Consider the following 27,913-nt stretch of genomic DNA (forward strand, 5'->3'; position numbering starts at 1 on the left):
TGCTTTGACAAGTCCCCGGTCTAATTTAAGGACAAAGTGCGAAGCAGCCAGTCGGCACTAAAAAATTCCGCGCATCAGTAGCATTAAAAAATGTCAGCTCTCTCAACCCTTGCACATCTGCCTCCTAAACTCTCTATCTCTGCTTTTATCTCTTCCTTTGTGTTTCCTCTGGCTGCTCCAGTGCGCTGCCAAACATCCACCTCTCTCTCTCTGTCTCTGTCTCTCTCTCTCTCTCTCTCCCTCTCTCTCTCAGGCATGGCATGATGTGACTTAGTTACAAAAGCAGTCATAAGTGATCTTTGTGGAGCAGAGACTGAGTGGTAAACATTCACTGCGAGCTGCGCTGGGTTGGGTTGGGCCGGGCTGCGGGGAGGATGCTCACTTCGCCACTTTCATGGTCGAAAATGTGCAAAAAGTGAAGGAAGCTGGCACCAGCTGGCACTTTAATCTGCATTTATGAAAAATGAGCGGATCATTTCTCCCTTCCTCCCTCCCCTTCGCCCCCTCACGGTTCTTCTTCTTTCTTCTTCTTCTACTGGAAAATAAAACATTCACACACTCCATGAATAACGAATACTGCACTTGAAGACTTGAAGAACCCGTCACCCCCTTTTGAGAAGCCGATGGAGAGTTAGAGTAACGACTTACTCTGCCGACATGCAATATGCAGCACTTTGGAATAATCCATTCAGTTTAGGGACCAGCTATGAGACGACTGTTCTTTCTACCTTCAATTAACCAGGTAGGTTAATTAACACCATATTCCCTTTTGGCGAGAAGCTGCTAGACGAACGAGAAAAGGGGGATGAAGGAGCAGATAAATTATTTTGAAGTACATAGAAGTATGCCTTCTGCTGCTCTGTTGAAGAAAGACTCAGACTGATAAATGGGGGTAAGAGAGTGACGGGTGGGGGGGGGGATAAAAGTCCAGTAGGTAGATAGAATATCACAGGAGGGAGAGGAGGATGATGATACTGAGTGAAAGCTTGCGTGTGAGGGGAGAGAGGCAGATGAGAAGAGATGGGAAAGAAATCAGAGCATGCAAATGAGAATCCTTCTTGGCTGAAATAGGCTCTCGCCTCGACAACAGCTGGCTCCCATTGTTGTCGCTCATTTGAATATACATAAGATTCTGAATAAACAGACGACAGCAAGTCCAAAACCAAAGACAAAGGGTTCCTCTGTGTTTCAGTACGGATAAAGACGATTAAAAGAATGTGTCACAGTTACATAGTGTGGACTTATATCTACCAAATACAGATGCAGGTGCTGACGTAAATAAGAAAATGTCCTGCACAGAGTTCCTGTGCATAAAAGAGCACTCTTTAACGTTAGTGAAAATGGATGGAAATTGGCACACAAATCAGAACTGGCGGAAATGTTTTATAAAATAAGGGATTATGTAAAAGTGGTGCAAAATGGCTCTGTAGCACCCCCGAAGGTGAAACCGGGTGGGACACAGCCGAAACTAAGTTGCACCAAATTTCACAAAACTTAGTGGAAACATGTCAAAGCCCAAGACGAACAAAGAAGTCCATTGAGACCATGGCCTCAACTCAACAGGAAGTCAGCCATTTTGAATTTGGGCGTCCATCTTGGCGATTTGCACGTTTTCGAACTGCTCTGAGAACTGATAATCATTCCAGTATTAAAAAAATGGGCCAATTTGTACAAGACACATGAAAGATGAAAAGTTATCAAAAGGTCTCTCGGACTCAAAATGGCGTGGCCATGGCAACCATCAGAATTTGGGGCGAATTGCGTCCATTCACCACAAAACATGAAGTGGCCTGTAACTTCACCATACGTTGACCGATCTGCTCAAAACTTAAGACGTGAGACAAGAGACCATGTGTTTCAGAAGCTTCTACCACACAGTACACTATGTAATTTCTGCTGCTGGAGAATCAATCAAAACAATACCATAGGACACCAATGGTGACATTGGGAAGCAGTGTGAAATAATGGGAATTGTTGTTTTGTTTGGTTTCCCTTCACTTTACAGGGAGAGCAGCAATGGCAAATACACAGCAAATGGCAGCAACTACTTGTGAGTCATTAGACTAAATAGAAGTACTAAATATTTCCTTCCTCACCGTGATGTTTCATACAGGAGTTTGCCCCAGACGGGAAAAGGGGATTATTAAAAGGCGAGCACTGTCCACCAAATAATGAATTCCTTAACCACTCAAATGGGCAGTACAATAATAGTGCGTACATGAACCACAGAGGCATTATTGACTTGTTTAGAGCACTGGATAACAATTATCTAAGTCTTTCCATTACACGGATTGCAGAAGGCCCTAAAAATGCACCTGAGGATTCAGCCGGAGAGAAGTGGTGATGATGTCAGTGAGGCTTCGCTGAGTAAACGATGCAAAACCTCTGCAACCTGTGCAACCCCTGACACCACACACACACACACGTGTCTTTCCCTGCCACATCATTGCTATTTTCTGTTTCCACTTGTTTGGAGTGACTCATCAAGTCTCTGAAGATGTCATCTAATTGACATTCATTCTGTTGTTAGTAATTCAAACCCCTCAGAGAGATGAGGGTTAAAAACACTGACGAACAAACCCCTGACTTCCACTGAAAATGATACATGACACCCACCGATGACAGTGATCGTTATCTCTCATTTGCTTTCTTAGGCCCACATCCAGGGGCAAATATTGCTTATAACTTTTCTGATCATCATTTTGCATTGCGTGACATTACACCAAAGCAATATACATAATAATAGACAATGTAACATGATATAAAATGTATAATAAATCTGAATCACCATGTCCCCATCCTCTCCCAATTATGACAATTATAGCAATTATACACAATGTGTTTTTCATGCAAAATCCACTTCCAATTAATCACACGGAGGAAAGACTAAATCAACTTCATCTTGCATCATTCTTGATGCTCAGAGGCTCGTGTTTATCCCATGATGATGATGCCTTCTCTCTTTTATTTTCCATGATGGGCTGTTGTCAACTCCTCGTTGTGGTCCCCTGTGATTGCTCATAATATTATTTGCCATAGAGGGGGATAAAGTCAAAATGTTTGTCATTGAAAATAATTAGCAATTATACGAAAGAAGTTTGTTGTTCTATTCCTGCCGTGAATCCCTGTGAAATTTCACGCAAAAGAGAAACCTCATATCCAAATGTAGTCATTTCAAAAGATGATAAAAGAACTTTTATTTTAAAGTCCAGTTTGCCAAACACCACTGTTATTCAGGTAGGATATAATCGTAGCTTTAAAATCAAGTGCCTCATACTGTACACTGATGATCCTGTCTTATACATCCACCAAAAACACCTGGCTCAGTAATCAAATGCTTATATGCAATTATTTCCATTATTATATCACCTATCCTATCTTCATAGGATAGGTGAGCAATATCATAACGTTGGGTCAAAGATATTTCATGCTTCTACCTGTGAACAACTCCATATTACGTTCAGAAAAGGACACAAATTGGCTTTAAAAGGTTCTCACACCAACGTCTCCAGTATAATACAATAAAAATATGCTAAACTTGTACTAATACTTCTCTTAGGTCTTTCTTTCAATGGAGATCTTGATCATTACAAAGCATATAGACTAGAATAGCTTACACACACACACACACACATTGAGGTTCTTTGCGTGCCTTAACTCACACTGTCAAAGTTGTCATGTTCACATCTGAGGGAGGAATTTAGGACTTGGGATTTCCATCGAGATGAGCTCTGCAGTTACGTTGAACTCCTCTTCCTATTTGAAGCTAATGAATTCAGATTGAAAAAGGTTTTTATTCCGTAGAAACCGATGCCCGCGTGCACATCCAGGGGCAAATCTGTCCTCACCAGCACTGAAGTAGCAACTGTAATTTATATTATTCACATCACTGTATGAACAGAGTGAATGAGCAAATTAATAATATATCCTACTTATTCCCTTTTCTTTCCCGTGGAGATAAAAGACGAGAGCAAGTGGTTTCATTTAAGGTAAATGGTATAATTTATTAGGTTAGTTAGTTTTGAATCATATTTAATATTCTATTATTAAATAAAAGCCTTCATTTTTTTGTTCTTTTCGTTCATTCACTGACTTATGGCTTCACAATAGGGGAAGTGTTGCACCTGATATTCATAAATCCATTATTTAAGAAGCCATGGCAATCTCACACATGACAAGGAACTCAAATTTTAGATCCCTTTGAATACTTAAGCAAGTGTATAATATTTACAATGAGAGAGTTCTGCTCTAGTTTAGTTTTTCCCTGCATTGCGCCTGGATTCATTAAGTAGATTATGAGTTATGAGTAAGGAACTGTAGACTTCAGGACAACTTCCCTTTCACTCTGTGTATTTTCTAACTGGCAGTGTCTGTATCGTGGATATGTGAGCTCTCTCCCTAAAGCACTCAACTTGAAGTAATAGAACTGGGCGGCAGCCATGTCTTTGTTGGCTTTAAAAATGCGTGGGTCTGCAATCGTCAAAGATATTTGTCTGCCTAAAAAGCACTTAACCTGCATTTAACAAATTAAACTAGACTGAATTGGTGCATTTCACGATGACCGTCGTCTGTTCTGTCAGGTGTGACCTTCATGTTGAGGCACCTTGAACTTTCTGCACAGCAGTGGGTGGACGTGGACAGCCACTGGGCTACTTGGTGCTGCTGTTTAATAGAAAGATATATCTCACCTGTGTATGATGCGCTTCGAGCGGAGGTAACCGAGAGCCAACGCCAGCTCACAGATGTAGAGTTTGACCGTGCTCTCTGAGAAGTGAACGTTCTGCTGCAGGTGGTAGCGCAGGTCTCCGCCCAGGAGCAAATCCACCACCATAAACATGTCCTCCTCATCCTGGAAGGAATACCTGCAGCGGGAGGGTGAGTGGACAGAGGGACAATGAAAGGGAGTTTAAGAGATGCACACATTATATTTAGATACTGATCATGTGTATGTCTCATCACTTTGTTTGTAGCTAATAGCTCAAATTGAAGGGGTATAGTCTGGACTAGAAGGGTTATAGTCTGGAATAGAGGGTTATATTCTGGAATAGAGGGTTATTGTCTGGACTAGAAGGGTTATAGTCTGGAATAGAGGGTTATATTCTGGAATAGAGGGTTATTGTCTGGCCTCGAGGGGTATAGTCTGGATTAGAGGGTTATAGTCTGGCCCAGAAAGGTATATTCTGGCCTAGAGGGTTATAGTCTGGACTAGAGGGTTAAAGTCTGGCCTAGAAAGGTATATTCTGGCCTAGAGGGTTATAGTCTGATCTAGAAGGGGTATAGCCTGGACTAGAGGGGTATAGTCTGGCCTCGAAAGGTATATTCTGGACTAGAGGTATTCTGGCCTAGAAGGGTATAGTCTGGCCTAGAAGGGTTATAGCCTGGCCTAGGGTTATAGTCTGTCCTTAAGGGTTATAGTCTGGCGGATTATAGCCTGGAGGGTTATAGTCTGTCCTTAAAGGGTTATAGTCTGGCTGAGAGGATTATAGTCTGGCCTAGAGGGATATAGTCTGGCCTAGAAGGGTTATATTCTGGCCTAGAAGGGTATAGTCTGTCCTTAAAGGGTTATAGTCTGGCCTAGAGGATTATAGTCTGGCCTAGAAGGGTATAGTCTGGCCTAGAAGTTATAGTCTGGCCTAGAGGGTTATAGTCTGTCCTTAAAGGCTTATAGTCTAGCCTAGAGGATTATAGTCTGGCCTAGAAGGGTTATAGTCTATGTTAGAATGGTGTAGTCTGGCCTAGAGGGGAATAGTCTGGCCTAGAACGGTGTAGTCTGGCCTGATTAAGTATCGTCTGCTGAAATTGTTCTGCGTCTGTTGACATCTGTAGCAGAAAAAGTGTCCAATTGGAACAAAATTCTTTTTCATGCTCTATAAATTGTATTTTTGTGTATCAGTATTAGTGTGTGAGGTGTGTTCCGCTGTGGTCATCTATTCATGGAAAGCATGCAGCTCACCGTTCTATCAATTAAGACGCAGTTGCACAAATCATCATTGCCTTTACGTGCTGAGCGACCCCCCCCAACAACCACCACCACCATGAGACTCACACACAAAACGATGAACTAATTAGTTTCTCTCTCACAAGAGGCTTATTTATGCAAAAATCCGATGAAAAACAAATTGCTTCAGCCAAGATTTCCTGGCATTGACTCTGAAACACAACATCGCCCATAAATGAGGACACTGAGCACCTACCAAGCATAAAAAGTACATTCCTGACTTAAAGCGAGAGCTGCTATCATCAACAGTGGGTTTTTAGCTATGTCTAAAGGTATTAATCTTGGCTCAAAATCAATACACACTGACTGAGGGTAGGGTAGCTTGTTTATTTTTATTTTTTTGCCACATTGGTGAACCCCTTTCCTTGGGGCTCTTCTTCTTGGTGCTGTTCTGCACTGGGATGGATGGGGATTGATTGAGCCGGCTCCAACCTGTCTGCTCAGGCTCAGATAATGCTGAGACCACTTAACTCCTGATTGCCTCTGAGTGTGGAAAGACTATCGCTGTGATACCTGTCCTGAAGGTGCACGCGTTGCAGATGCCATAAAGAGCCACATGGAGACGCAGTATAAGTGTAAAATACTGAATCACGATCGGCTTCAACCTCCGTGTTTGACATAAAATTAGCAAAAACAGTTCTCTACAGATGAATATAAAGAAAATATTTAATGGACAACTTTTTTGAACATATATGCGTGAGGGAAATGGAATTAGATTTGTCAGTATTTTCAAACAACACTTTTCATGCATCAAACACTTTTTAAGAAGCAACAAAAGTAAAGATTTAATTTGTTCTTTGCACCGTGGTTTTTTTGTTTGTGGGCGGGCCTTAGGAAGCTGCCTGCTGATTGGCTACTGAGTAACCCACAAAGAACAAACCAGGGAGTACAAAGAACAAGTGTATTTTCAAACAATAAAATACAATATTTTTGCTTCTTAAAAAGTGTTGTTTGCTTTGTGAAAAGTGTTGTTTGAAAATATTGACACAAATCTAATTCCTATAGAGGGATTCAGTTCAAACTGAAATTATAGGAGACGCCCACATTTAAGTAAAATTGTGTGTCACTATACAGGATGTACAGGATACAAGTGGGTGCGTGCATTTACACCGTATATCTGTATATATATATATATATATATATATATATATATATATATATATATATATATATAAAGACGAGCTTCATTAACTACAATTTAACAATTTAATTTTTTTTACTACGTTATATGTTAAATACTATCCACTCGAGCATTTTTATGCAAAAGATGATTCCCATAAGCCTCATGAAAAAGGAGTCACCATATTACTGAGATTAGTACACTTCCATGGAAAAGTCTACAGAGAATTGAATCTGAAAAAATATCAAAGTTCCAGCTGCTGCTGCTGCTGCTGCTGCCATTAGATGTAAGTGTGTGAAAGCTGAAGCGACATAGTGGATCAGTGTGAGTGTGTGTGTGTGTGTGAGAGTCTGGTACAACAACGATCAAACTATTCACAGTAACAACTTTGCAACAGGATTTCTGTTGTTTTTTTTCAAGCCAACACAAAACTGACCAAGTGCATAGAATCTTAAGTTTTAGAGCTTTCATTTTCACAAAATTTATATTGGGAAATACTACTAAGTCAGGGGGAAATAGGGTTAAGGCATGAAGCAGGAAACAGGAAACAAAAACTGATTATTGGGAATCCAATATTGCAAAAAAGTGTAAAATATTCATAACCCAAAATATGATAACTAAAAAATAACAGCAAGGCTGGCAGAAAAACTGTAAGCCAAGACCAAGACATCAAGTTGACCAAGTGTTCGCTGTTGCTGGACGGAATCCATTTCACTCCAAGTCTATTAATCTTTTGATTAAGTGTCTCAGGTCCTCATTCTCTCTCTCCTCTTCTCTTCTCTTTCTGAGTCTCACTCTTTCGCTGTACGTGAGTCCACGACAGTGTGTATTTGTGGCATTTTGTGTAAACGCCTCTTTACATAAATCAGTTAAAGATGGTAAAGAATCTCAAGACATGCTGTCAGAAACCAAATGATACTTGATTTTTTCTTTTTCTTGGCACAGAAACATTGTCTTCTTTACAATAGGCAGCTGCTTATTTATATATTTATTCATTTCATTTGCTAGGCTACAAAATGCATTCAGTAACAATTTATAAAGTAAAAGATCATATATTGTTAAAGTCATTTCATTATTATTATTCATTCATTTGATTATGTAATCTTTATTATTAACATCACCTTTTTAATTGTATTGTTTTTATTTATTACATTTAATCGCATTTTTCTGTTGCCAGTAGATCATAAACATTGGTACCATGGTCCTGGGGACCTGATGCCCTGCTTCTTTTTAGATGTTTCCCCAGAAGGAGACAGAGAGACCCTGTACTAAAGTAAAGCAAAAATGTATTTAAATGATTGAGACCAACGTAAATTAATCGTGTGTCTCTCTCTCTGTTAAATATGTTGATTACTCAATTTGCTAATATATTATTACTGTACTATTTTGTTGCTTAACTTTGATGCACAGTTGCTTCAGGCCATTCCAAATGTTATCACCTTCCAAATTGAAACCCCCCCATGACTTGGTTATAACAAAAAAAGAAAAAGAAAAAGAAAATGTCATTACAGCCTTTTAGTAACTGGAAATTAGCATACATCGTATCATAAGAGTGAGTTATTTATGAGTTGACTATGCAGTCAGTTAACAGTGCATTGTGTGAAACCACTTTTATTGAGCAGATAACCCGCTGCCATGCTCGGATGCCGCTCCTCCTCCGCTGTGTTTTCTGCCCCATAACTATTTGTTTCAGAAAGCAAAAAAAGGTAAAAACAAAAACCAAAGTGCTTAGTTTAGCCCCCCAAATCAATGACTTGTTCGTGTCTTGGAAAGCAAACAAGACTGACTGCCTCGCTGCAATCTCTCACATGGTTGGTCGCAGACAGAGCTGCCATAAACAGTGTTGACAGCCTCGTTGTGCACACGCAGTACATCTAATTACTGTCCAGCCAGCGTCCACCAGACGCGCTGCACATGCACCGCCACACAGAAGTCTGTTGTATGAGATTATACAGCCGCAGAATCTTAAGTACAAGCCTACAAAACATTGATTTGGTGATATATTGTCGTCCCTCCTCGTGCAACATGATAATCGATACCCCGGGGCAAATATCAATACTTTAATTAATAAATGAAGACGTTCCAAAGCTTTTAACTTTTCACGTAAACATTTTGTTTTCTTCGGTGAGACAGATATCGTCATGTATCGGACTACGTATCATAAAGGTACCTTGTGATTCCCACCCCTTAATGTACACATTTTCTTTACTGTTCCAGCACTTAATTATCCACCTAAATGCACATAAACAATCCTTATGTCAAAGCTGCAAGTCAACATCACTGTGGGACTGACCGACCTGTAACTACTGCTTTGCCATTCATAACCTGGAGTGTAAATTGTTCCATGACAATAAAAAATAGTCTCCTCTCTCTCTTTCTGACATTGTACTTGAATATGAATAAAGTCTCCTCTGGCCTCCTCCTGCTACTGCTGTCAGAATGAATTAGAAATGGAGCTCATGAATTCATTTTTCATCACAAATACTGGCCCTGGGTCACAAAAGTTGCCCAATTAACTTTTTTTTAAATAATGACTGTGTGTGTGTGTGACTTCTGTCACTTTATGGAGCCTGTTTCGCACGGACGCTGAACCTTTTGGCATTTCTGGTTTTCGGCTGCAAACAGAACACACGCCTAACGAGTAACGACTTTTAAAAGAAAGTCCGATATGAAAAATAGCGGCAGGCGTCACGTCAGACTTTAGTCGCCGTGACTTTAGGCAAACTTCATGTGATGAGCGCAGCAAATTAAACCGAACATAAACAATATCTTGAAGCATCCATTACGGCAGCAGCTGTTGCTGAATGCAGAGAGTGTAAATAAATAAATAAATAAATAAATAAAAACCTTTACATTTAGTTGAAATGGTGCAGACGTCACATTAACATTACGAGCATCAAGCACCAGTGTTCTCTTCAGCTTGCTTTTCTTTTTTTCTGTCCCACTCCAGTCTCTCTCTCACACACACACACATTTTGTTTTGTTGTTTTTGTTTTCTTTTTGATGCCTGTCTCTGCTCCAACACACACACACACACACATGCATTACAATTATGACCTCTCTGTGGCCTTCAGGCAGTCAGTCTGATGGGAGAGCACCCTGCACGGAGCTTTTAGAGGCAGAGTCACCGCAGGCTGATTCAGTAAATGCAGGTCTCCTGAAACCTTAATGGCAGGGTGTCCTTTCAAAAAGACTCTTCCAACGGCAACACACACACACACAAATAGTGAAATAAGCTGCTGTATTTTTCATTTTGCAAAAGATTAATTTTTCCGAGATAAGAGGCAGATTAAGCAGATTATGACCTATAATATGGAGCCAAAATAAAACATTCTTCTTTTTCATTACAATAAGAGTGGAAACAAACATGTTTGACGTTATTAAATAAAAGTCATAAAAGTAATTGCAATATTGCAATATCCCGAAATGTAACTCCCTTTTCAGAAATATGAAACCCGGGCTCGGCATCAATCGACTGTGAATGCATCGCTGTAATAAAATGGCTAATCGAGATTTGCTGTTCAGCCCTTGATTAGAACACACACACACACACTGAGCCAACAGCTCCGTCAGTGACACGCTGGTTTGATGCCAGCAGCCCTCTGACCTCCTGCCACCTCTTTACCAAACACCTCCACATGACTGACAGTCTTATTTTTCATGCCCAGCATGGACGCACAAGCACAAGCACAAGCAAACAGACACAAAATTAGCCAAATCTTTCCGAATTCACCCTCAGCCACAACACTTTATCAGCGTATTTTACTTTATTTGATATCTTACAACCACCATTGATGTAATTATCCATTCATCCCGTTCCTTTGCAGGCCTAATGTTCTTTGAGGGTGTTAGGATGCTGTAAAATCAGTAAAAATAATCTTTCTTGGGGACATTTCGGTGTCTGAAATTAAGCTCAACTTAGCTCTTTACACACATGCAAAATGTAGCTTTACCTCAGCCGCCTGTAGTGCCTGTGTAATACTGCATTCCTGGTGTAATTGAGATTAAAGTGTGCTCCGAGGCAGGGCTGGACGGGGACCAAAAAATGGATATATGCACACATGGTGTTGTTTCAAAAATGATCACGACTCACTCACTATATTCTTTTACTCCTTAAAATGTAGTTCAAATGTTGAAAAATGTCGATCCGCGTTGAACAAACCTGGAAATCATGATGTTCTCAAACGTTTTTTTTGTCAAGCGGCGCAAGGAAACCAGAAAATATTCACATTTAAGAAGCCGGAAAATCAGATAGCTTGTATTAATGGTTGCTGTCAAAACAGTTGATGATTAATTTAGTCATCGATTACCAATTGATTGATCAGGATAATCGCTGCAGCCCTACAAAGCAATGTTTTCACTAATTATTACACAATAATAACAATAACTGTAAGCTGTAACACCTATGACTATGGCAAACTGAAATAACACTGTAAGTTGGACTCGTAGCATTATTTGAAAACAAGAAAATCAACTAATGGGCCGCGTTTCATGCCTCAAATACCGCCACGGTCGATCAATAATTTATAATATACTTTTTTTGATTGATGAGGGGAACAGAACATTGCCTTCTTCATATCGTCAACGTTTGACAAACCTTGCACATGAATGCGGCAGCGACACTAAAATGATAAAGTAACTTCAGTGAAGAGTAAAGCTTTTACCTCACAACCTTTTGTTAATGCACTTTGCCTCTTTTCTTTTGACAGTTAAAACATCCCTGTTTTTCTTCCTTTTACATACAACAGCGAACGGTTACATCATACATACATCATTCAAATATAGCTGCATTGAGAGGTTTAGACGTGGAGAAACTTGAACTGTCATACAGGAAACGTCACAGACATTAAGCCTCTGAAAGAACTCAGAGTGATCTGTGGTGATGTAACCTCTGTGGAGAAATAACGTTGGTTTTGAAAAGCTCTCACGGCCTGAAGCTCTCTCCCCCGTTAAGTGAATATCTGTCTATTGTTCGCTCGTGTGCTACTTGTGTTCCTTTCACACTTGGTTTTTGCCTTCTTTGGGGCTCGGGGGGCGAGCAGGATATTCCAAAGCTGCTGCTACTATGGTTAAAAACAAAACCAAGTGTCTTCTTTCTATTTTTCGATTGCGTCGTGGGAGAGGTACTTCCTCTGTGCCATAAATCTAAGCCTTCATTCTCTCCAGAGATTTCATCCCCGGTGGCAAACACAGAGCTGCAGAGTGAAACCCAGCCTAACAATCAATCTACATGTACATGGTGTCATCATTTTATAACGTTCATTTCATCATGTGCTTAAGTTAGAAAAATAAGAGTAATACATAATAGTATAAACATAGTTTTGAAAAGTTTTCTCCCCTGCTCTGAGGAAACTCCATCGACAAAATCAAACCCACAGCACAATTTACAAATCACAAGGCAGCAAGACTCAGAGCTGAATAAAGCAACATTCGACGCAGCGCGCTGTCTTGCCTCCCGTCTCCGAGCCGCTGCACGGTGACAGGATCTGTGACCCTTGGTGCGAGCGGCGGCTCTCCTTACACGGTGGGACTTTGTGCAGTGCAGGCACATTGGGGCTGCCCAACCAGTGTCGGCACATCAATACAGCGGCCGTATCAGAGCCAGCGTTATACACCAAGTCAAAAAAAGAGGCAATCACTTATTGGTCGGAAAAAGCTCAGCTCAGTGCTTTAGACTGCAGGAAAAAAACAACCTCTCCCCGTCTCTGACCTTGACTGCTTTCCTCAGGACAATCGGAGACAGCAAGACGGAGAGAGAGCGAGGGAAAGAGGGGACCACGCTGACTAAAGCACATCTCCAGAGGAAATCACCCCAATCAGGAGGCTTTCTGCTGCCAAAGGCATAAACTTCCAACCTTTTTCTGTCCAACGCAGCGTGCAATACTGGCATTTTCACGTCTGATGAGTCTGTATGCTGCACTCTATTCATTCATTCCCACCACGGGTTTCTCTACCCTTTTGTTTCTGGCAGTGCTTTCAGAAATATGGAGAATTTAGATTGTGAGAAAGAGGTAAAGGAGACAAAATCTGTGAACCATAATGCAGAAATAACACATTTCTTTTAAAATCTGCTGCCATAAATGTGCCTGTTGCTCTCTGAGCAGGCATCTCCACCTCCCTGACACAAAAAACGGGGGATTATCCCTCTTAGAAACGCTACATGGTGGGATTTCTTATTACAAATTAATGATGCCTTTCACATGGGGAAAAATTAACAAGCCATACTTATCAGGCCTCTAAAAACTTGTGGTTGATGGGGCTTTTTAAATTACGATGAACGATGAGTCACCTTTGTTCAGCTCCAGCTTGGACAGTGACGAGGGAACGCCGACGTTCTCCGACCCTCAAAATGTTTCAAAAATGTGAAGCCGCCAAGAGACGGCGCCGTGTCCGTGAGTGTTGCGCTTGGATCAGTGAGCAAACTAAGTTTTGCTTTTAGCGACTTCACAGGATGTGAGATGACGTGAATGGAGATCTGTGAGTGCTCATCGTCGTTGGTCTTTGGCCTTTTTCTGTGTGCTCAAATCAAGACTGTGTGTGTCTGTGTGTGTGTGTGTGTGTGTGCGATCGCTTACCAGAAGTTGACCAGAAACGGATGCTCGAGATTCTGCATGATCTGCATCTCCTTCAGGACGTTCCTCACTTCGTTCCTCTCCACACACTTCAGCTTGTTCATGTACTTCATGGCGTACATCGTCTTGGTGTCTTTCTTCTGCACAATGCAGACCTGAAACGAGGGTGAACTCTCTTCATCATTGTCTCTTATGCTCTTATTGGCTGCAGTTAATATACTTCTGATGTTCTGTGTCAGGAAACCTCAGGATTAGAGCTGAAACAATTAATCGATTCATCGATTATTAATCGATTACTAAATGAATCGACAACTATTTTGATAATCGATGAATCGGTTTGAAGCTTTTTTCATGATTAAAACAAGATTTCCGATTGTTTCAGCTTCTTAAATGTGATAAATTTCCTTCATTTCTTTGCTCTGGATAACAAATAAATCGTTAAAAATGTATCATTTCGGCTTGTGGCCAAAACAAGACATTTGAGAACATCCAGGTTTGACGGACACCGATCAAGATTTTTTAAGATTTTCTGACATTTTATGGACCAAACGATTAATCGAGAAAATAATCGACGGATTAATCGATTATGAAAATGATCGTTAGTCGCAGCTCTATTCAGGATTAATCTTTAATCTACGGGATCACATATTTAATCCCTCCTTGGACGTTTAACTTTTCACACCAGTGTTTTTTGCCTTTCTTCGAGATTGGGAAACCATCATTTGGGCATTCATTAGATTAACCTACCATGGCTACTGTGTGTCTACATCTGACTCTGCATGATTACCCCCTGTCCGTATTGTCAACATGCAGCAGTGTACTGTAATAACCCACGCTCATTGTAGCCTGTGCTACGAGCGTCAATAAGCCAGCGATCGCTGCTATCTAAGAGAGTGATCTGTGGGCCAGCTGGCACAGTTAATCAGCCAAATCCTGATCACATCACTCCTCCTCCCATTGAGCAGCTTGCCATCGACTGTGATTAGACTGCTTATCTGGTGCCGCACAGCGAGTGTGTGTGCGTGCTGTATGTGCTTACACGTACTGATGTGAATCACTCGGTAGCTGAAGGGTGACAGGGAGCGCGACTTTTATCACCCCCCGTTTGTTTGCCGCAAAGCTGCCTATCGTTGGGCGACGAGCGAATTAAACCCTAAAGGCTTTCGTCGGCCGTGGGATTATATGTCGTGTGGCGATTACATTGAGATGCCGAGGCATGTTATTACGTATCGTATGCTAAAATAGTTATCAAATAGTTAGTATAGGAGTGCTAATGTGCCTACTTTAAGTAAACATATCATAGTTATTAATCTTAAACACAATAAAACATTTAAAACAACTGTAAATTCTGCTTAACATTAGCGCTTAGTGTGAATTGAAAACATGGATTTACCTTTCCAAAGCTTCCTTTTCCGATCGCCCTCAAGATCTGGAAGTGGTCAAAGTTGACTGTGGAAAGGAGAATGATATATTAATATTATTATAATATTATTTAGGGATTGGGATTATTTCAATTCTATTCAATTCAATTGTATTTGTATAGCGCCAAATCATAAGATACATTCTCTCAAGGGCACTGTACATAGACAACACCAGGGAGAGCAGAGTAACCCCAACAGTTCACACAATGATGAGCAAACACTAGAGGCATCAGTAGAGAGAAAAAAAAGGAAGAAGAAGAAGGCGAAGAAATCTCTGACAGAACCAGACTCAAAGATGTGCAGCCATCTGCCAAGACAGGTTGGGGTGAAAGGAAAGATGGGGGACAGAAGAGAGGTCAAGACAGAAGAAAGACACCAGGAGCACATACACAACAATTGTATTAAGTTATAAGTTTGTACAGGACAGTGTCAGTGATGATGTGTTTATTCAACTACAATATCATTTATATAAGCAGCAGCAGCAGCAGCAGCAGAGATTGTTGATAAAAATGATCCTGATATCAACTTTTAATTATAGCATAATAATAATGGGGATGATATGTACGATAACAGTAATAAAAGTAGCCTCGAATCTTTATCATCACTATTGACACAATACAAAATATGTCTTGTTACTACAAAACCTGTAGTGGATTCTTGTCAGCCTAAAAATTCAAAACAAGTTATGAATTTCAAAGGATGATTTCCCGTCCTTTGTCCTTTTGTAGCAAAAGAAAAAGTAAGTGCATCAATAGAAAATTGTGAATAGTGTTATAGACGTCAGTACAAATGCAGCAGGTTTGCCTTGAGCCCTTCTCAACAATGTGACAGTTGAGCTGAAGCAGATTGAGGTCTCCCGGGGCAACCACAGATCACTGACTTTATAAACCAGAGACGTGAAGTACGCCTCAGCACAAAGCACATATTTTTACGAGTGGTGCATGTTTTTCTTTCCTCCTCGAACAAAAGGCATATTTTTAGCTGGATTTCTCAGAGCTTGGTTTTCTCCACACACTTTCTTTTTTCTAAAAGACTTTTTTTCTAAAACACAATTTTAGGATTTAAAGCATGACAAAGAAGGGACCTGAAAAACTGTCCCCTGTTCAACGTGAGTGTGTAACGACGCCGAAGTCCCCCTGTTCTACTGGTTCACGAGTACTACGCGCACACACACACACACACACACACAGAAGCCCCTACTCTTCCATCTATCAGCAACATTTATCGCTAAATGGAACTGGATGGCGTTGTTTGTTTCTCGCTGCCATGACAACCGCTCTTTGCATTCATACAGCATTCGGTGTTTTGTAAAACACACACATAGTGTACATAATGCTGACGTGAAGCATAACCTATACCTCTCTCTCTCTCTCACACGCGCACATGCGCACACACACACACACACACACACACGCTCCACCTGCAGTCACCAGATGTATTGGATGTGACAGCTAATGTTATGCTCTGTTAGTCACGTATCACTGGCACTTCCTGCCCTCACACTATCTGTATTGGAGTGTTTACACACAGTGTATGTTGATAGTAGGTAATACACACATACACACACAAACACACACACACACAGAGACACACACTTGAGATAAACATGGTCATTTTCTTGCTCAGCTACTTGAAGATTTAGCCCTGATGGGTTTTTGGTGAGACACAGCTGTGGTCGTGGATGATAAGACAGAGACAGAGAGAGAGAAGGGGGAGAGAGAGGGGGAGAAAAAGCAACAGGGATGAAGAGTCGGAGAAGGAAAGATATTTTATCAACAGAATTAAGAGCGGTTTAATGTCCCGCTTAAAATGATGGTCACACCAGTAACAGAGCATGTAATGATCACATTCTGCACTTGTGGAATTGACACATTGACACAGGCTTTCTGGAAATCCTCTCACTTAAGAGACTCGTCAGCGGGTCAATATAAATTTGACTGACACACTTTGATTGATATGATTTTGTGTTAGCGACGATATGTCTGTGCCTCCCTCCCTCTCTCTCTCTTTTAATTTGAAAATACCTCTTTTCCTCCTTACACCACTCATAGACGACGGCGTGTACAGCACTGGTGCTTCTATGTTGCAGTTATGCATTTCAGGGTTCACGTGTCCCCAAAGACGTCCGCAGAATACAAATTTAACACAACTTGTACTTTGACGTTAGCATCGCAACCTGGAAGTGAACTTTTAAAGATGAGTCTTTTTTATGCCTCGAGCATACTGTAAGTCCACCAGTCCCTGCTGGAGATCGTCTAAATCAGGTCACCTGTACTGTCTATGTAGGGCACTTTAGTGTTTTAAGAAGACTGTGTGTTTGGAGACTTGTTTCTTTTATGATCTGATGAGAATTCCAAGCGGTAGGAATATACAGTATGTGTAGGGTTGAAACGAAGTTGAAACGAAGTGCGTTTGTAATCATATTCATGTAGAAACATGACACTCGCTGTGTTTGGCTGCTCAGAAGCTACTCGTCTTTTAATGGGATTTCATGGGATAAAAAAACAGGTATATACTGCATATATTACCATTAGCCACTAGCATTAGTATGTATCGAGATCAAAATGAAGTGATTTCACTGATGCAGTCACAGTCTTGTTTGCTGTCTTCCCTCCTCTCAACACAAACGCCTGTAAATCACTTAAAGCGCACGCTCCGTTGCTCTGACAACTGCAACATAACCCACGGGACACATGTGTCACCGTGCAATGTGAATAAAGTATGATCTCCAATTAGTGAGGGGGTGGGTGGGGGCTGTCCATTGTCTCCCCAGTTACGCAGCACATAAGAGTTTTACACACATCAGAAAATCCACTCATCAAATCACCTCTGATTCATTCGTCACTGCCAGAAATAACATTTTGGAAATGAAGGAACTTAAATTAAAAATGTCCTTCCAGAATTTGTTGGCTGCTTCAGTTATTATCCCTGTGCCAGTTTGTCCTTTAACAAACATCCCAGATGATGACAGAATGGGACTGGATGTAATTTTTGTTGCACCAGTATGTGATGTGATGGTTTCTCTTTTAATCTAACCACTTTAGAGCTGCAACTAATGATTATTTTTATAATCGATTAATCTGTCGATGATTTTCTTGATTAATCGATTCATCGTTTGGTCAGAAAACCTTAACAAATTTTGATCGGTGTTTGTCAAACCTGGAAATGATGATGTTCTCAAATGTCTTGTTTTGTCCACAAACCAAAATGATTAATTTTTAATGTTAATGTTTAATTTCTATTTTATCCAGAGCAAAGAAATGAAGAAAATATTCACATTTAAGAAGCTTAAACAATCAGAAATCTTGTTTTTATCATAAAAAAATCTTCAAACCGATGAATCGATTATCAAAATGGTTGTCGATTAATTTAGTAATCGATTAATCGTTTCAGCTCGAAACCATTTATTATTATTATTATTATTATTATTATTATTATTATTGCTGTTGAATTCCAGTATAACCTTGAAGTGACCTTTGACATCCCTGACACACCCAATGGAAACTTCAATTTGCATGTTTATGGCATGATGCATGATCAACAGCGACTGCTGAGCCTCGATCGTGAGATTAAATATTGAGATTCTCAGCACGGCAGCATCAACAATGAATAAATAACAAATTATTTTATTATTTTCACAATCCAGTATTTGTTTTTTTAAGAGCATCAATCGAGAAAATGAATCATCCGTCCAATATAGTTCCCCTATTTTAGTATTTTCTTCCTTCTCTAACTCCTAACCCCTCCCTCACATGTTCATTCATGTGATCATGTGCATATAAGGAAAATAATTGTCATGTTACAATGTCAAACAATAACAACAAAGTCAAGGAACACCCATTTGGTTACTCTCTGACGTGGTTTTCATCAGCGAGGGAATTGCTTTTTTTCCAGTGTGCTGTGTGTGTGTGTGGGGGTTATTTATATACTGTATATATTTTTTTTTAAGTGTCTCAGTGTCCCTTGGATGAAATTGTGCACGTGAAGGTGCACCGTTCCATTAACTCCGAGCTCACAGACGCTCTGTTTTTGAGTGACATTTCCAGAACAGCACACACACACACACACTGGATGACTAAGCTGCAAGGTTAACCATGAATAATGACTTTCCCTTTGGAAGTGGTTGCCTCTGGGTTTGGTTTTGTCACACTGTAATGTATTGAGATGTGTAATATCACAAGAAACAAGCAACTGAAACACATATTTTTATGACACATTCCGGTTTGTAACTATAGGGGAAAAATATGCACCGAAATATTGTGGGAATAAAAGCGAGGAAAGCCTCTTCTGACTAAATCACTGACTCATGTAACGCTGACTTAAGTCCTCAGGGCACAGGCCGCAGTGGAATTAATTTCAGAGACTGACTCAGATCAATAGTCAGATTGTACTATCAACTCCGGTCACAAAGAAATGCAGCGGGGGGGATTCAGACGGAGACCTCTGTCTGCCAGAGAAATAATAGAAGAACTCCTGTCGATGTTGACCACGATGCAAATCAGTCACTCACAGTAATATCTTGGCAATATTTATACATTTTCAATAAGCATAAATTGGAATTGGAGTGGAGCGCCAAAGTCAAAATGATATGGTCGGAGTGTGGAGTTACTTCCTCCATCTCTGAGGAAGACTAGTGGCACCTAATCAGCATTGCATCAGTCCAACCATTTACTGTAAGTGCACTTAATCTTTTCAGCTAATAAGAACGGGTTGATTAATGAGCCAAAAGGTGGAGACACCCTGGGATTAAAGCAATGGTGTTAAGTCCTGCACTCAACTCTGTGTTCTTCCCGGTGTGAGTCCCAGAAATAGAACATAGAAAAAAACAAAACAAAACAAAAAAAAGTCTTAATAAGAGTAAGTGGATGTTATAGCACTCACCTTCATCTGTGTCATCAGAGACCGGAGCCTTGCTGGATTGTCCAAGCCCCATGGCTGCTCCTCTTACAGTGTCTCTCCTGTTCTGCTCACTTTGCTCAACTCAGCATTGAACTACAATCCCTCGGAGATACACTCATAGCCTGGTCACCGCTTGTCCCCCACACACACACTGACAGCCCCCACGTGCTGGACCACTCAGCTCTGCCCGTCTGTCTGTCTTGTCTGTCTTGTTTTCAGATGAATGCAGGGAGACAGGTGTCTCTTCCCAGCCTGGAGGGTGCTTGATGTGTTTGTGGCTGTGGCCCTCTGTTGACTGAGAGTCTAACCTGTAAGTGTGGAGGCAGGACAACAGTGCACGGGGAGGGGAAGGAGAGAACAAAGAGGCGAGGAGTGGAGAGGAGAGGAGAGGAGGGAGGGAGAGAAAAAAAAGAAAGAAAAAGTACTACACATCAACATGGATTTTTGTCCAGATGGTTCAGCTATGAGTAGCAGAAGAGCAGCAACATATATTTATTTTAAGGTCGACCTGATCAGAGAACAGAGGAGAAAATGACTTTCTCAAACTACTTTTTACATAATTCGCTTCTTCCCTTCCTCTGTCCTCTATCAATTATTGAATCCCTGTGCTTTAATCAGAGCTGCAGGAGCACCCTATCTACAGTCTGTGTCTGTGTCTGTGTGTGTATGTCTCTTTAGGACCTTGTCTGGCATGAACATGGACCTGGTCAGGACCAGTAGTCCTCATTTCTGAGGAACTGGTTAAGTTTAGGGCTAAGTTTTGAACTGTGGTTAAGGTTAGGGTTGGGCATTAACTACGGTTGGGATAAAGCTTTGTTGAGACCGGTCCAGTAAAATAATTGCATAATAACTGATAAACAACAATTTTTCCCTTTGTTTTACATTTATTGAAGTATCTTTTTTTACAAAACGTGACATTTCTTGACCAAAACAAGTGCAATTTCTGAAATATTATGCCTAAATTGACCATTTATACATGTGCGTTACAACCTATGGATCACAGTAGATCTATAAAGGCACAGACATTTAGTCACACGTATCTGGAAAATATGTAAAATATAATATTGCACATTATGATTAGATTCTAATTCATAACAAATTAACTCATTGGACCCTCTTGTGGGCCCGTGGGCCGGTTCTGGCCCTCGGGCCGTGTGTTTGACACCCGTGGTTTAGGCAGTCAAAATGAATGGAAGTCAGTGCAGAGTCAGAGTCCTTAAAACAGTGTGTGTGTGTGTGTGTGTGTGTGTACCTGGTATTACAGGGACAAAAGTCCCCAGAATGTAAATTACTACTATTTGAGATGAAGACATGTTTTAAAGTTAGGCTGCGGTTAAGGTCAGGGTTAGGATTAGGATTAGAGCAGTAGCAATTATGGTCAAGGTTAGAGAGTCTCCACAAATCAATGTCCTCTGAAGTCATGGAAAGCAGTTTGTGTGTGTGTGTGATCAATGGCATGATCTGCTTTTTCCATTATGAGCTCCAGATTGGAGGTGTTTGATTTACAGTTTGCTGGAATTGTGTATACTGCAATCCTTCCACTATGTGAGATTACATGAGTTATTCCACTCTAGTGGACATAAACAAGAACAGTGGAGGAGGGGGGTTTACTGCAAGAGATGAGGCATCACAAATAAGTTCATTATAAGTTATTCAATATGAATACTGTCATTATCTATCCCAGATAGAGGAGTGAACAAAGTCAGGAGATCCACTGTGGGCTAAAGAGACAAAGTTCAGCCCCCACATCATGCATGTCATCCCATAACATCTAATTCTTCCTCTCTCTTAGAATGAATGACATAAGATTGTAAAATGATCATTTTCTGAACAGAGTGTGGGAAGCTGCATTGCTGAGCTGTCCGCAGAGAACACTGTGCCCGCAGGCAGAGACCTTTATCTGATCAAAATGGGTATAGAAGCATGCCCTGAATAGAAAGTACCCTCTGCATCCCCCTTGCATCACGCAGGGGCAGCTGCGCTGCTGGGTACCTTACCTCTGGACACAGCCGCTGAGTTGAGCATGGGAGCATTTCCAGCGCCGTGTGCTGCGGACGACGTGTGGACGAGCGACAGCGGTGGAGGAGCAACAGTGCAGCAGCTCACTTTTGGTCCGGCGTCCGGACCGCGACGCACCCGGGACACCTGCTTCGGGGCGGGGGGGAAATGGGACCACGCAGCGAGACGTGACTCTCGCACTGCGTCGACAATGAAGGAGACGGTAGTTGTTCCTGGAGGATGAGAAGACAGAGAACAGTGGTGGTGGGGGGGAAGAAAAGAGGGCTCTGATGGGCGACTGAGCTCCACATCGCCGCCTCGCTAACTGGCATCAGCCGTGCGTCTGATGGGAGGCACCTTCAGCTGTGGCTGCGCTGGAGAGGATGCTCTGTTGTTACCCACATGCATCACACCCTAAAATATAACATTTTAATGTAATATATGTGCTATAGACACAACTTAACAACTCCATGAAAGTCACTTAATCGCCTGTAGAAAAGTTGCCTAATAATAAACAATTATCAATGTGTTTGCATTTGATACTAAAAATCACATTCTGCTCATGCCTGCCTGCTATACTGTGATAACTACTGTGGTGTGTGTCTGAGTGCTGTGTTTATGTGAAGCAATTCCATACTACATTTTTACGTGAGTGAAAAGTGCTCTGTAAATCAAGTTTAATTGATTGACGGATTGATTGGCACTGTGTGTGCCACATCAGAGTCAGAGGTCACGGTGAGCTGTGGCACAGCGCCCCCCTGAGGTATTATTGGTTTTGACAGATTGTGAGAGCAGAGAGTGCGAGTTTATTTTACATGGAGGCCCCTGGGCGAGGTATGGTCTTACACTCAGGTTGTTGACGAGCTGCTGCACAATGGCTTTCAGAGTTACACTGAAGTAGTGATGACACAGGGGCAAATGATGAACACTCTGATGCTTCATTGTGGGTCTTCTTACCTTCTGCTTCCTCATGTAATATTCTTACTGAATGAATGTACAAAAAACATGCAAATGCAACTAAAAAGTACAAACAGAAATAGATAGATAGATAGATATGTTTTGTTGTCATCAAAAATTAAAGCTTGCTAGCTAAAATGATGACTTGCTAGCTAACTAGATAGATACTGAATTATAGATAGACAGATACTGTCTTTGTTTGATAGATAGATTTGTTGTCATTGAAAATTATAGCTTGGTCGCTAAAATTATAGATTGCTAGCTAAAATGTTGACTTGCTAGCTAACTAGATAGCTCACTAGATAGATAGATATATAGATACTGTATTCTTTAGATAGATAGATAGATAGATACTGAATTCTTTAGATAGATAGATACTCTCTTCGTTTATAGATAGATTTGTTTTGTTGTCATTGAAAATTATATCTTGCTAGCTAAAATGATGACTCGCTAGCTAGCTAGATAGCTCGCTAGATAGATAAATAGATACTGTCTTCTTTTGATAGATAGATAGATAGATAGATAGATAGATAGATAGATAGATAGATAGATACTTAACTGATCCCGAGGGAAGTTCAAACATCCAGTAGCAGTTTACAGCAGCAGTGTAGGTTAGTCAGAAAGTACAACAAACAAACAAACGAGGCCTAATAGCCTAAACTTAAACTAAATAAGAAACTAACATATGCTACTTAAATATAGTAAAATCCAAAGTTAAAAAGCAAGTAGCGTTCAAAGTAGCAGTAAAAAATACAATAGAATAATAGAATGCAAAGAGATTATCACCCACAACATGGGTTATAAAATGCAGTTAAATTATGCAAAAAAAAACCTGTAGATAAGGTGCAGAGTGAGATAAATGAAAAAGTTTCACCACTACTTTGATTTACATATATTGACAGATCTCTGAGCTGAGACCATTACTGTGCTCAGAGTGACACCTATGATCTTTTGACTGAATTTATCTGACACGTGGCTCCGAGCAGCGAGAGATGGTCTGTAAACAAAGCTGCAGACAGCAAGGCTCACAGCAGGGAGCAGAGAGCACATTGTTTGACAGGAGGTCAACGAACTAGGTGTCTCCCAGGCCCAGAAACGAGAGATGGTATGAAAGAGACTGTTAAAACAGGTAAAACATCTCATCGGACCACTGAGACTGGAGCTGAGCGAGCAGTCGTATAGCAACGAAAAGACAGTCAGCAGAAGAAGAAAAAAGAAAGGGGAAAGTGATGATCATGACCTGATTCGGGGGCTGTGGAGTGAGCAGGATGTCCTGTGTCTCTAGTTGGAGTGGTGAAGAAGAGATGAAGCCCTGCGGAAACAAAACTGTCCACAATGTGTAAACATAGAACTAAAGGAGCAGAGGGAGGAGCAGTGGCAGAGAGTCTTTAACCTGAATGTAATAGTGAAATGTAAAGTGATCAAATAGTAATTAAACATAGTTAACCATACATTATTTTGATAATGTAGAACTTACTGCAGTAGTTATTAACCCAAATTGCTGCCTTTGGATTAAATTCCTTTACATTAGTCACTGTAAAATACATCCATCCATTACAGAGACAGTCGGGTCACCTGTGTCCCATGTTAATTTCAAGAGGCCAAGGTCAAGAGGAGGATAGTGAAGTGGTGGCCACTTTGGGGACTGGCGATATGCTTATGATGCACGGCGCACATTTTCTTCCTCTACATACCTCTCCATCATGCCGAGACACACTCAGTGTGGGCCATCCATCTTCATACAGGGGGAGGAGGAGGGGAACACACCTCCATCCCTGTGATGTAATGACCATCACTCAAAAGCAGCACAGTCCCCAGAGTAACGTTTTGGCAGCATTAAGAAGTGTGTTGCTCAGATTGTGTCGGCGCTGTCCTGGTTTTGTTAGGGAAGTTATGCTATGTTGTGGTTTTGGCATGCATTTGGCATTAGATTGTGACATGAGGTAAGGTAAGGGAATTAAATAGTGGAATTACCACCATCTAGTGGAAGAGAAAGATTATAACACGACAGCAGCCAGAGTGTCATCATATCACTCACTACAACAGTGGTGAGTGATTTACAGTAAGTCAGACTTTTGTGATCTTAATTTTAGCAATCAAACACCATCCTCCTCCATAATGCAGAAATGAATAATTATAACAAACAAGTTTCTTCATTAAAATGTTCATAATATTGGCTGTGAGTTGTTCAGCACACAGGTTCAAAGACTTTCTGTCCCTAAATCCAGTGAGCTAAAAATAACATATGGTATGAACAAGAATATGTAATACACAAGACATGCATGTCTAAAAGTAAAACAGTAAAAAAAACCTGTTTTAACTTTGAGATAAAACAAAAGATTCAAATAAAACAGTAAAATACAACACAGCGTGGAATAAAATAGGGAAAACAATGTATCAAGATGATAATTTTATTGATGCTTTATTAAGAAATTCACGGCAGTGAATTAAATGTAAATGCATCAGTCCAATAGTACACTTACATAATTACATATTTCTGAAATAATGCATCTTATTCAGGTAAAATATTTAAGTCTTTTAAGAACAATGTTGCATGTTTTTAGAGACACAGCAGCAGCAGTCATTCTTCTGTAAAAGCACAATTGTTCTGGAGTAAACAGAGGGGTGTGTTAAAATTGATCCCCATGCATACGTGGCTGTATCGGTGACACAAACAAAACAAAGGGCTCCCTCTCCTCGCTGCAGTTGTTAGTAGAGCGTTACAGTATGGCGAACTTTAACCACTTGTTGCTTGTTGCATCTCTGTTGCAGCTGGCACTGAGCTACCCTTTCATCCCACCGACGTGCTACACCAAGGTGCTGAACATGGCACAGGAAGCCACCCTGTGGGCGGCACATCTGAAGTGGAACCCTCAGACTGTGAGTCGAGATTTCAGGTCTTTGGTTTAATTGAATTTGTCTATTGTTGTTGTTGTTGTTGTTTAAAATGAAAGCAGAGTGTATGTTAGTTGTTTTTAGTAATATGAGAGATACTATATCAATACATTAGTATTCATGTTATTGTCTTGATTCAGAGTTCCTGCATGGCACACATGCCACATCTCTACATTGATGTCCATGTGAGTATTATTGTATGTCTCTACAATGACTTTTTTTGGTATAGTTGATAATTATTTTTGAAGATAAGTCATGAGTTCACCCCTCAGTCAAAATAAAATGTGTGTAGCCAGTTCTTGTTTGACTAACTATAACATTTTCAAGTCTAACTTTGGAGGTATTTGTTTTTTTCGAACCTCAGCTTCTTTAAATCATGCACACGGACACTAATTGCTACTCTCCCGTCAGAATGGCTGTGTGATGTACAAAATAAGGACCTACATCTCCCTGGTGGAAGGCCTGCGACAGCGACGCTGCGCCTACACCAGGGACATGTGGAGGCTCGGCTCCACTCTGAGGCAGCTCTTCATCTTCATGTCGGAGAAATGCCACGGGGTAAGACGAGACGAGACAAAGTGTCCAAATAACAATAAATAAATAGCACAATCGGATTTAAAAGAGGTATTGCTTTGTGCTGTGGTGAATTCATTTTTTGGTGCGGAATCAATACACACAAACTATATACCAATATCAACAATCAATTAGGGTAATATAGATATAGATACATCAAATATACTCATTATCCACTGGTTAACTTTACTCTAAATCCCCCATAAATAAACATGCAGCGATGTCAGTGGAAACAAACTCTTAAAACACAAAGAAAAACAATTTAACGGGTCACTCTGTGAGACATTTCACAGGATTACACCGGGTTTATGAGGCAGATAATAAAATGTTCACAGTATGCCAAGACATCTCAACGGAGAGTTAAATGTTAGTTAATTTTCACCGCAGTAATTACAAAAAAAAACTTCAGCAGGGAAAGGCAAAGATCTAATTAAGGCCAGTTATTGCCTGTACATTTTCTGCTGAGGTTTTTTTTTTCAGTCAAGAAAAGCTGTGCATTTAATTAGAGAGGACATGGGGTTGAGCTGCTTTCTGTACAATAATAGGGCAACAAATGTGGAGTTATTTAACCAAAATATGTTACCTTTCCTCTTTTTTGTGTAGGAGTTGGCGTTCACGAGCTTTGACTGTGCTGCACTTGAGCATTAACACGCAGGCAAACCTGAAAATGACATAATCAGGATCGTGATACAGTCTGGAATCATTTGGAGACATTTCATATAATAAAGTAAATCAAAAATGGCTTTTGTCATTGTTTCTTTGACATTTACACATTATTATTTCCTAATATATATACATAAATAGATCTTTTATTTTCTAAAAAACTCACTAACCAACTGTCAGACCTTTTTTTTGGGTCCCTTTTTCCAGAGGAGACAAAAGTGTTCTCACTTTTTAATTGGACAGTGTAATCACAGAAATGTGCAACGCAAACACATATATACATGAAAATAAAAGTACAACAAGTCATTACTGAGATGGAATCCCAGCAGAAACCTCTGTGGGCTTATGTGGACACGTACTGACTTGCCTCTTTGCTTTAGCGTAATTGAACTGCAGGGATTTAGAGAACACGTGATCACAGTTCTGCCGTTAAAGTGCCGACACGTGTCGATGCAAAGAAAATGCAAAGTGGTCAGTTGTCTAATCAATTTGGACAACTGAATTAAACAGAAGAATTAATTACAATATCAGGCACAACTTTGTTAATGGATATTGTTGCACAGTAAAACAGACCACAAGTTGGGCCTCTGAAGGATCATAGGCCTTAGAGATTTTCTTCTGAGTTGCCAGTTGATTTTTTTTTCATCCTTTTAGTTAAAATTAGAGAAGAAAAAAAAAGTTGTATTACAGGGGTGTCAAACAAATGGCCCACGGGCCAGAACCAGCCCACCCACTACTATATTTTTTGGATTTTGCAGATCTACTGTGATCTGTATGTTGTAATGCACATGTGGAAGTGGTACATTTAGGCATAAAA

The 27,913-nt window shown here is 40.5% G+C and overlaps 2 protein-coding genes across 3 annotated transcripts in view; one reads left to right on the forward strand and one right to left on the reverse strand.

Annotated features, from left to right (window-relative positions):
- stk32a (serine/threonine kinase 32A) overlaps positions 1-22,347 on the reverse strand; it is a 46,939-nt gene extending 24,592 nt beyond the window's left edge. The window contains exons 1-5 of one of the 2 annotated variants that reach the window (XM_044042873.1): positions 22,008-22,342; positions 19,993-20,318; positions 15,084-15,139; positions 13,694-13,845; positions 4,689-4,862 (exon numbers count right to left, since the gene is read on the reverse strand). In XM_044042873.1, the coding sequence (XP_043898808.1) occupies positions 4,689-4,862; positions 13,694-13,845; positions 15,084-15,139; positions 19,993-20,044 (434 nt within the window). In that variant the 5' untranslated portion in view covers positions 20,045-20,318; positions 22,008-22,342. Of the gene's footprint in view, positions 1-4,688; positions 4,863-13,693; positions 13,846-15,083; positions 15,140-19,992; positions 20,319-22,007 lie in introns of both variants that reach the window. The other variant, XM_044042874.1, reaches the window with a different exon arrangement.
- Positions 22,348-25,635: 3,288 nt separating this feature from the next.
- zmp:0000001268 (CYTL1 domain-containing protein) lies at positions 25,636-27,174 on the forward strand. Its single transcript, XM_044042835.1, has 4 exons — positions 25,636-25,845; positions 26,001-26,045; positions 26,272-26,418; positions 27,037-27,174. Exons 1-4 carry the CDS (start codon positions 25,693-25,695, stop codon positions 27,079-27,081), a joined length of 390 nt encoding a protein of 129 aa, XP_043898770.1. The 5' UTR covers positions 25,636-25,692; the 3' UTR covers positions 27,082-27,174.
- Positions 27,175-27,913: the final 739 nt, after the last annotated feature.

The sequence above is a fragment of the Solea senegalensis genome, linkage group LG13 (assembly GCF_019176455.1).
Source record: "Solea senegalensis isolate Sse05_10M linkage group LG13, IFAPA_SoseM_1, whole genome shotgun sequence".
Classification (NCBI taxonomy): domain Eukaryota; kingdom Metazoa; phylum Chordata; class Actinopteri; order Pleuronectiformes; family Soleidae; genus Solea; species Solea senegalensis.

Bases quoted from the DNA above. Each gene is read 5' to 3' on its own strand.
- zmp:0000001268 (XM_044042835.1), top strand. From the start codon at position 25,693: ATGGCGAACTTTAACCACTTGTTGCTTGTTGCATCTCTGTTGCAGCTG. The intron at 26,046-26,271 runs GTGAGTATTATT...CTCTCCCGTCAG, and splicing joins ATCTCTACATTGATGTCCAT to AATGGCTGTGTGATGTACAA. The intron at 26,419-27,036 runs GTAAGACGAGAC...TTTTTTGTGTAG, and splicing joins TGTCGGAGAAATGCCACGGG to GAGTTGGCGTTCACGAGCTT.